At 37.2% G+C, this 11,401-nt stretch overlaps 1 protein-coding gene across 1 annotated transcript; it reads right to left on the minus strand.

Moving 5' to 3' along the window:
- Positions 1–789: 789 nt before the first annotated feature.
- On the minus strand, positions 790–6,632 carry LOC133321816 (angiotensin-converting enzyme-like; the record flags this gene model as incomplete). Its single annotated transcript, XM_061530887.1, has 7 exons — positions 790–820; positions 903–1,075; positions 1,144–1,284; positions 5,259–5,479; positions 5,773–6,006; positions 6,075–6,186; positions 6,266–6,632. Coding segments are annotated over 7 exons (1,268 nt in total), but the record flags the coding sequence as incomplete, so codon positions are not given.
- Between the last annotated feature and the right edge of the window lie 4,769 nt (positions 6,633–11,401).

Below are 11,401 nucleotides of genomic sequence, written 5' to 3' on the forward strand. Positions count from 1 at the left end.
CTACTTTCCCTACTGGTTTTAATGGGTCTTAGCGAAAAACTGTTTTTGTAGATAAACCTTCAATTATGTGTACTTTTGATACCACAATATGGATAACCATGTATTATCGAAGGTTAATGTCGAGGACATTTCTGTTAGAGCTTCCATACTCTTTTCAGAATTCCCCTCCACCTGACAAAAGCAACCTCTATTGTCCTAACGGTCATGACATTTCTATCTGGAGATTTAAAATATTTAACTTTTATATTCCATAACGGATTAGTAATACAACTTTTAATCATCATTGTTTTCAATACGGTGTTGCCAATAATGTTTTGCTCTCCAAACCAGCGTTAGTATGCAAATCACACAATACTTCATGTGAATTGAGGATCCTTAGATATTATTCACTGAAAACTATTCGTAGCTGATTTATTAATGCATTTTATTAGCTCCAAGACTTGTCGGATTACAGTTTTGAAAACTTCGGATTTTTGTGATCCCCCAAACCTGTTGAGATTTCATAGCACAGAAAGTGATTGGAAAACAATCCTTACATCATCTTCGAAAAGTTTGGTTACACCATTCATTGCTCTCTCAATTCCAATAACTGAGATAATATTGAACGATCAGTCGCTGCTTTAATTTTCATATTCTATCCTTTAATTCTTAAATTTGTCTCAAAATTATTCTTTAAGAATTCAAGTTTATTTCTCCGGTAGTACTACAAGGACTATTTATTGATAATATATATATATATATATATATTTAATATTATATTTATTTACAACATTATTGTTTGGGTGTATAATGTTCAACGTTTAGAAATAATTTCCGCATTCTGAAAAGAAATTGAAAAAAAAAACAATAATTTATTAATAAAATTCCTGGTCACACTCTCTTCCCCCTTTAAAACAACTTACGTATATCATCATCCCATCCGGGAATTAGGCCCAATTTCTTATTCTGCTCCTTAAGCCAAATGTACAGTGGTGCAAAATATTCCATGACACCCTGGGCACTTAGACGACGCTCTTTTGTTGCTATTGCCATGACATCACGCCAATGTTTGGTGGCACCCATTTTCATCATTTTCCTGGGAAACAAATAAATTGAAATTTTATTGAAATAAAAAAAAATAGCATCTGAGAAAAATATGCATACTTGACAACATCCCCCACTGCTGTGCTATTATAAAAATCACAATTGTATAGCGGATGCTCCGGATTGCCCGGTTTATATTCAGCACTGAGCATACAAAAGGAACGATAAAATTGTAGACCCAAGACTTCGGAAATAAATTTGCTGTGGAAAGAGAAGAATTGGAAATTAAATTAAATATCAATCTAATAGGAATATTTTAAATAAATAAATTAGTGGTTAAATAAAAAGGTTAAGTATATAAATAAACTTCACGCTGGGCGTCAATAAAACAGCTCGGGAGCGGAGCTGATATGGTAATCGTGGTTATTGATCTTAAGCTTTCAATGTATGCTAAACGAATGAGTGTCAGAGTTGGAGTTATTAATTTAAATTAGGTTTTAGCCTGGAAATTTTTTTTGTACAAAATACACGCCAGACGAATCTAATCTACACAAAAAACCCATACTTTCTGAAATCAATGAAAAATTGCATGTCAAACGGATAGACTTGGACTCTTTGGTGTACCATTTGTATGAAATCGAGTCAAATTATGTATGGGAGCTATATATAAACACATGGACCTAATTGAATAACCGTTGCATACATCATTTGTTTTTTGTTATCACTCTATATTCAATTTAATGCCATCTGCACAAATTTCGTGTAACCACCATGTACATAAAATCGAATGAAAATATATATAAGACCTATAGCAACATCTGAACCGATTTCAACAAACCTTATCATGCATCATTTTTTCTCTATAGCATTCGCTATGCAAAATTTTACTCAACCAGACAAATATTGGGAGTTTGGTGTATCATTCACAAAAAAATCGGACGAAACTATACATAGTAGCTATATCTAAATCTGAACCGATTTTAAAAAAACCTTCGCAGACATCAGTCTGGATCCAATGCAGTACTCTGTGCAAAATTTTGTCCCACTAGACAAATATTGGGAGTTTGGTGCATCGTTCACATAGAATCGGACGAAACTTTATATGGGAGCTATATTTAAATCTGAACCGATTTTAACAAAACTTAGCATACATTAGTCTGGACAAAGTTAGTCTGCAAAATTTAATCGGACAAATATTGGGAGTTTGGTCCATCATTCACATAAAATCGGACGAAACTCTATATGGGAGCTATATCTAAATCTGAACCGATTTTAACAAAACTTCGCAGACATCAGTCTGGATCTAATGCAGTACTCTGTGCAAAATTTCGTCCCAATCGGACAAATATTGGGAGTTTGGTGAATCATTCACAAAAAATCGGACGAAACTTTATATGGGAGCTTTATCTAAATGATTTATCTGAACTGATTTTCTAAAATTTCGATAGGGTTCGTCTTTGGGCCAAACTAGTGAACTGTGCCAAGTTTTATCCAAATCGGATCATAAATTGCGACCTGTACTTTGACAGGCGGACATGCGTAAATCGACTCAGAAAGTGATTCTATGCATATTCTCAAAAGTAAGCTTCACCACAGTGTGGTGAAGCTTATAAAAATCCACGCATAAGGATGGCCCTTAAAAAATATTAAAAACCAGTAAGGAAAGTAGTAAAATCGGACTGGGCCGACTATATGATACCTCACCACTTTGGGTATATTCTACATATGTATCCTAACATATGTAGAATATATCTGAACCGATTTCAGGGAAACTTGCCAGAGACTAATTTTATTACATCAGTACGTTGTGTCAATCGGCCTAGTTCTGGATCTTTTCACGAAACGTAGCACACGTCATTCTAGCCATGACAAATTTTCAGAGATTTTGGTGCACAAATTACCTTAAATCGGATGAAAATATATATGGCAGCTATATCTAAATATGAACCGATTGTCACGAAACTTTGCACACATCATTCTAGTATCAATTCAGTACGCTATGTCAAATTTCGTGCAAATCGAAATATATATAGGATATATGGAGCTATATCTAAATCTGAACCAATTTTCAGGAAACTTAACACACATCATTCTAGACCTAATTAATTACGCTGTGCCAAATTTCGGGCAGATCGAAAGATATTTAGGCACTTTGGTACACCATTTACATTAAATCGGCCGGAAATATGTATGGGAGCTATATCTACATCTGAACCGATTTTCTGGAAACTTATCACAAATCATTCTAGAGTTAATTCATTACCCTATGCCAAATTTCGTGCAAATCGGAAGATATATAGGGACTTTGGTACACCATTTACATAAAATTGGACGAAAATATATATGGGAGCCATATCTAAATTTGGACCGATTTTCAGGAAACTTACCACACATCATCCTAGACCTAATTCAGTGCGCTGTGCCAAATTTCGTGCAAATTGAAGGATTATAGGAACTTTGGTACACTATTTACATTAAATCGGACGAAAATATATATGGGAGCTATATCTAAATCTGGACCGATTTTTCCCAATTTCAATAGGGTTCGTCCTTGGGCCAAATAAGTGACCTATGCCAAATTTCATCCAATTCGGATCATAAATGCGACCTGTACTTTGTTAACAATTTAACATGGACAGACAGACGGACGGACGGACATGCATAAATCGACTTAGAAAGTGATTCTATGCATATTCTAAAAAGGAACCATGGGTCTATCTCGTTTCCTTTTGCCTGTTACAAACATATGCACAAAGACATAATACCCTGTACCACAGTGTGATGTGATGAAGGGTATAAAAATCCACCTCTAAGGATGGCCCATAAAAAATATTAAAAAAAAAAATCCACCACTAAGGATGGCCCTTAAAAAATATTTAAAAAAATCCACCTCTAAGGATGGTTCTCAAAAAATATTAGGAACAAATCCACGGCAGACATTGAAAAAATATTTTTAACAAATCCACGGCAGACATTGAAAAAATATTTTTAACAAATCCAGGGCTAAGGATAGACCCGAAAAAATATTTTTAAAAATCCACGCCTAAGGATAGACTCGAAAAATATTTTTAAAAATCCACGCCTAAGGATAGACCCGAAAACATTTTGGGGAACCTCAAAAATATTTTTAAAACCCGTGAGCGGTGCAGTCGGACGGGGCCGACCATACAATACCCTACACAACTACCACGTAACCGTAACTTTCTACGGATATTTATTCCGAGCCTGGGCAATATATTTCGTGATAGTTGCACCCCCATGTCCGATTAGAGTCCAACAGCACCTCTTCCATATACTGACATATTTTCCGAATATTACTAATATTCAGTACAGTCCTTCTAATTACTTGTCCATATTCCCTTCACCGTGGGTTGTGTTGTGATGTTCGGCATATAATTGTGGCAGAAAAAATCAAAAAAAAACAAAAATAAAGTTTTCGGTCCACTTCATACCAATATTATTATCTGATCATCACCGAAAATTATAGGCATTGTCCTTGACCATACCTGGATCCTCATGGAAAAAAATCAATATATATTTCCGCCCTTTATTGTGGTAATGGGTTACTAATTTTTTTTTTGTCATTTTTCACACAAAAGTCAGGGTCAATTTGACCCGCTAAATAGTGACCGATCTTTATCAAAACAGGCATGCTTATTCTTCGGCCCGATCCCCTTCTCCATGTAAAATTTCGCGATGTTTGGACCATAATTGCGGCCCCAAGAGCGACCAGAAAATCAAAGAAAAATAAAGTTTTTGGTCCATTTCATCCCCTTAATATTAATCGATCTTTACCAAAAACAATAGGGGTCTTCATTGGGCAGAACCCATCCTACATGCAAAATTTCGTAAAGATTGGTACATAACTGTACCCTGTATCGTGTTTACAAATTATAATGGACAGACGGACGGACACACATGTCTAGATCGACTCAGCTAGTCGAGATATGACGATCGGTATACTTAAAGGTGGGTCTAGGACCAATATTTCGCGGTGTTACAAACTCTTGGGGCTGCACAAAGCTATAATACCCTGACAACATAGTTGTGTAGGGTATAAAAAGTCCACCCAGGATCTCTAAGTACTAAGATCAAAGAGGTAATTGTATGGTATTATTTATAAAATATTTATATATATATATATATATATTTTTTTTATATATTTATAAAATATTTAAATGCTAAATGACACAATGTGTTCACACTTTCTTATATCATATATACTCTGTACTTACATGGTATTCGATTTATCGGGACTCAGACCTTTGTAGAATCTAAAATCTGGATCAAAACTCATTTCATTGCGTCTACTGGGCGGCACTACACCAGCATATTTATGTTGTAGTTTCCAATAGGCACAATTATATTCCCTGGGACTAATCCTGCCATCCATAACATCCACAAAGTATTTATCATTTATAAAATATTGTGGTATGGCCATAATGGTGTGGACACCCTAAAAAGTAAATTAAGATTTTTTTTTAATTTTGGAGAAAATACACTCGTGAGTACTAAATTTGGGTCGTTTCGAAATGAACTAGTTCTGGTAGGTCCGTATTTTTCGTTCATCAAGTATCTTTTGTTCAAATCGTTCGCAGTTGCTCTCGTTCACAGACCAATTTAAGTAATGTGGAACAATGAGTGATTGAACTAAAGGAACTAAATGAATGACCTAGTTCCTTTTGCTTAGAGAACAAAAATATTGAACCGCTTCAGGAACGACATTGTCCTACATTAGTAACAACTCACCATGCGGAATAAACGATTAAGAGATTGTTCCGGTGGCAGACTATCATTGACCACAATAGCCAAGCGGCTTAAATGACGCGGCGTACCAGCAGCAATAATAAAAGCTTCACCCAATGCACTACCAAAACCAGGGCAAGGTTCCTTGTCCAAGCCCACAGGCAAATTGGATTTATACATGTTGTATTGGAGTTCCGCAACATGGCCATGCATTTGCAAAAAGGCGCGATAATCAACCTTAAAATATTAAAAAAAAAAATAATTACAAATAGATATTGGATTTAATTGCCAGTAGGAATGCCTACCTTATTACAAAATCTCAGGGCAACATCTGGTGGAAAATATGACACCTCAACGCTGCAAACTTTATTCGGGTCATCTTCATTGATGCGCCGTACAAATTTGTCCATAAATGTTCTAAAATGAAATTCAATATAGATTTCAACACATCTCATTTCACAGTATCGCATTTTGTCTACTATTCATTCCCACTTACTTGTTCAATTTATTCAAATGCATCGATTCATAGAATTCCGAGGATTTCTTTATCATCTGCACTGGTGTGTCCATTACCTCCTCTAAACGTTGCTTAACCGTTGGCAATGGATGTTTGGGGAATGGTATACGAAATATTGGATTAGCATACCAATCTTGTGTGATAATCTGTTCCATTACTGGTGCCGGTATGGCACCATCTGTAGCATCGGTCAAATGTTTGCCGTATTGATGGCGTGCCCAATGACGCAAATAGGCATGCAGCTCTTGATATAATGGCATTATTTCCCAGACAACTTCTTCAAGTTCACGTTGAAAATTCTCGGTATCGTAATATAGATACCATGTACGCGAAGGGGTAACATGACCTACAAAAGAATCAAAAACAATAAATTAATCATTAAAGCAGTCTAATGCAAACATACACAATTGCAAAGTGTCGGTCGCGAAGCTGAGATAGTAAGGGAAAGGATATTTATACCCTACACAACTATGTTGTCAGGGTATTATAGATTTGTGCAGCCCCAAAAGTTTGTAACGCCACGAAGTATTGGTCCTAGAACCACCTTTAAGTATACAGATCGTCATATCTCGACTAGCTGAGTCGATCTATACATGTGTGTCCGTCCGTCCGTATGTCCATTATAATTTGTAAACACGATACAGGCCACATTTGTGGACCAATCTTCACCAAATTTTGCATGGAGGATAGGTTCGGCCCAATGAAGACCCCTATTGTTTTTGGTAAAGATCGGTTAATATTTAAGGAATGAAATTGACCAAATACTTAATTTTTGTCGGTTTTTCTGGTCGCTCCAGAGGCCGCAGTTATGGTCCGAACATCGTGAAATTTTACATGGAGAACATGATCGTGCCAAAGAATAATCATGCCTGTTTTGATAAAGATCGGCCAATATTTAGCGGGTAAAATGGACCCTTACTTTTGTGTGAAAAATGAAAAAAAGGATTCTATAGCGTATATATTTACCCCTGAAGGACATAGACCCGAGAAGTTGATATTATATCCAAGAGGAGTGGTTGACCTTTAAATTAATACCAATTATATTGTTGTTAGTGCTCGGATGTGGGAGTTAACCTAAATATTTACAGGTATCTCCGTATTCGTATATTATTTAGTAACCCATTATCACTCTAGAGAGCGGAACTATAGCGCTGATCGCTTTCAAATGTTCCATGAGGTTCCAGTTATGGTCAGTTGGAAGAACTGAAACAACTTGTGATTTTATGCATCAAGCGGGATAATCTAGAATTCTATTACCCAATCTTCGCCAAGAACTCCAGAATATATGATTTTGCATTGGAGGAAATCTACAATGAAGCCGATTAGTAGAGATAAGTAAATCGACTTTCGACTAATCGACTTTTTGCTTTGTTTATTATCCCAAAGCCCAAATTACACATTCCAGAAATTTATTTTATCTGTTGACAACAATTTAAAAACCAGTGAGCGGAGCAGTATAGTCGTATGGGGCCGACCATACGATACCCTACACAACAACCACGGAACTCAAATTTTTTGCAGATGTTTATTTCGAGCCTGGGCAATATTTCGTGATATTTGCACCCTCTTTCCCGATTAGAGGTAAACAGCACCACATCCTCACACTGTCATATTTTCCGAATATTACGAGTATTCAGTACTGCTATTGTACAGATTCCCTTCACCGTGGGTTGTGTTGTGATGTTCGGCCTTCATTTGTGGTCTATAGATCGACCCGAAAATAACACACAAAATTAAGTTTTCGGTCCACTTCAGTCCAAAATTATTATCTGATCACCGAAATTTATAGGCGTTGTTCTTGACCATACCTGGAACTTCATGGAACATTTCAAAGCGATCAGCGCTATAGTTCTGCTCTCTAGAGTGATAATGGTTTACTAAATAATATTCGAATACGGAGATACCTGTAGGATGTAGGATGTAATATAAACTTCTCGGGTCTATGTTCTTCAGGGGTAAATATATACACTGTAGAATACAAATTTTGTAATTTTTCACACAAAAGTCAGGGTCAATTTGACCCGCTAAATATTGACCGATCTTTATCAAAACATGTATGCTTATTCTTTGGCCCTATCGCATTCTCCATGGAAAACTTCACGATGTTCGGAACATTATTGCGGCCTCTGGAGCGACCAGAAAAACCGACAAAAATTTAGTATTTGGTCCATTTCATCCCCTAAATATTAACCGATCTTTCCCAAAAACAATAGGGGTCTTCATTGGCCAGAACCCAACCTACATGCTTTTTTTTGAAGATTGGTCCATAATGTGGCCTGTATCATGTTTACAAATTATAATGGACAGACGGACGGACTGACACACATGTCTAGATCGACTCAGCTAGTCGAGATATGACGATCGGTATACTTAAAGGTGGGTCTAGGACTAATATTTCGCGGCGTTACAAATTTTTGGGGCTGCACAAAGCTATAATACCCCGACAACATAGTTGTGTAGGGTATAAGAAATCAACGTTGATTTGGCACCAGTCTTTTAAAGTTTAAAATAGATTTTTGAACAGATTTGAAAGATCCAAAAGTCAGAGGTAAAAATCGAAAAGTGCATAAATCGACTTTTTGGTCGGAGGTAAAAATTGAAAAATCTAAAAGTCGACTTTTTGCCTATTTGACGAAGCGAGACATGATTTGTCTGGTATGTCTAAAAACATTTCGCTAAATATAATGGAGTCTTTGAAGACGTCGTATGTGGAGCTCTCTCTTCTCTCTCTGCTTCTAGAAGATGCAAATGTGGAGTTCTCTGAAGATATATTGTTCAAATATATTGTTCAAATTAAAACAAATGTTCCAAACATACTCCGCTGTAATCTTGAAGTGTTTTGTGTGAGTACCTGCCCATTGGCCTACCTCACAGTGGTTGAGCCACAGGCGGATATGCGCCCACCAGCACCTAAGTGCTGTACCAATCGGAGAGCATGCAGAAGACATACTCTCCCCCTAGGTGAAGGGCGAAACCACAACCCCCGCGAAGCTCCCAGGAGGTCACACCAACTGTCAGGCTGGATCAACAGATCCAGGGGCACCTGACACCCGCGGTACGGAAAACCTCCGCTCAGGCTCAAGACCGAAGCCTCTCCCAGTTCGACCCGAGTCCGGGCTGGTATCCCAAAACAAAAAAGAAAGTAACAAGGAAGACCTTGCCACAGGCAGTGGCGACGTTAAACAAATACACACAACACAAACAATTAACATGCTGTCCTCACGGACTGCACAAAGGGCCCGCTGTAATGAAGGAACTGAAGGAAGTAGTTAAAACCTTCTAATATTTGTTGCCCCGGCAAGCCCTCACTACAGAGGGAATTTATTTACAGACATCAAAGATGGAGACAGTCCACGGTTGCTGGTATGTAAAAGTCATGTATAAGGCCACTGTAGAATTGTTCGAAAATGCGTATCTTCAAACCAAAAAACTATGAAAAGCAGACACAAAAAGAAATCCTGCAGCTTAGCGAAAAAATCAAAGGAAAGGGAGCTGTGTGTGGAAATCCATGTAATTTTGAAGAAATAAAAGGAACATTGCTTCTGTCAAAGTCGGAGCAAATAAAAATCTTTATCGCTGGAAATGTAAATCACCGAGTGATGATCATGGAGAACGGAATATACAGCTTAAGAAAAACGTTGTTGGCTGTATGAGGAAAACAGTAGACGAAGGTGGAGGGACTTCTATTGGAGGCTCAATGGTAAACTGTAAATGAATGCAGTCCACTAATACCCTATGATACTTTACTATTTTAGCTATATCTACTTTAGCTATATCTGAAGCTGACCCGATTTCAACGATACTTGACACATCTCGTTTTAGACTCAATACTGTACGGCATTCCAAATTACGTCTGAATCGGACAAACCGCGGGAGTTTAGTGCACTATTTACATGTAGTCGGTAGAAAATATACATAGCAGCTATATCTAAATTATCCTGAATTTCGGTCACCGAAATTAACAAGGAAGATTTAGCATCCTACTGCGAAAGTTTACGTGTACGCCCACCATCCTCGGTGAATGATGCACAATTTGATCAATCAGGTGTCTAAAGTTCAGTAGAGGAATAAGTAAAAGCTCACTGGGTAGGAAGAGCTACCTGTTGACACCGTCAAACTATTCGTTCGGTAGGAAGAGCTACTCAGCAACACTGTCAAATTATTGGAGTCGAAGGTGGCCTTTTTTACACAGTATGAGTTCGAGAAATTTATCAATATAGGTTAGTACAAAATCATCCCTTTAGGCTAGACACAATATTTGTAAATAAGGTCTCGTTAGCGGAGACGTAAGAATGTCAGCACAGCAACATAGACGGGGACAAAGTGAGTGAAAACATTCTGGAATCGTTGTTGGTATTTATTGATAAAAGTAATAAACATCTGAAATGTAAAAATTTTCAAAATGTTGGCCCTTTTGTTATTGTGTGGGTACCAAAAGGAGGGAAAGGATGTGTCCCATCTTAGGACTTGATGTAGGTTCGGAATAAACAATACGTTGCGCACTGTGGGTACCAGAAGGAGGGAACCGATGTGTCCCATCATAGGACTTGATGTAGGTTTTGAATAAACAATACGTTGCGCACTGTTCGAATCAGATCGAACACTCTATTCCTTTGATCAAATGATCAACAATTTTTCAAAAAACTTACAATTAGATGGGTCACATCTTTCAACATTATACTTAGTCAAAGTCCTAATGATTTAATCAAACTTATTTTCAGAAGAATGTTGACCATTTTGTGGAGTGGTCCGATATTCCATCTTCGAACTTGATTTATGTTTGGAATAACTATTACGAAGTTTAGGATGAAATCGGTTAATCCCTTCGAGAGTTAACATGCCGACCAGAGAGTGGGAGTTAACAACTCCACACCAAATTGTCTGAAATGGATTTGGTTCAAAGAAACATAGGGTCTAAAACCAATATATACCCTAATTAGGCATAAGACTGAGGCTTTAGTGGACATTTGTTGAGATAATTGATATATCAGATCCAAAGAGTCGTAGTGGGCTTTCGTAATAAAAGTGATACAACGGTAAGGCGTGTGGTATGAAATCTACTAGGACTTAATAAAGCCTACGGGAAGCAAAGCTGAATGCTAACGGACGCGTCCA

The sequence above is a fragment of the Musca vetustissima genome, unplaced genomic scaffold, assembly GCF_032173495.1.
Source record: "Musca vetustissima isolate MV318-11 ecotype Yass unplaced genomic scaffold, APGP_CSIRO_Mvet_v1 utg254228, whole genome shotgun sequence".
In the NCBI taxonomy this organism is placed as follows: Eukaryota; Metazoa; Arthropoda; class Insecta; order Diptera; family Muscidae; genus Musca; species Musca vetustissima.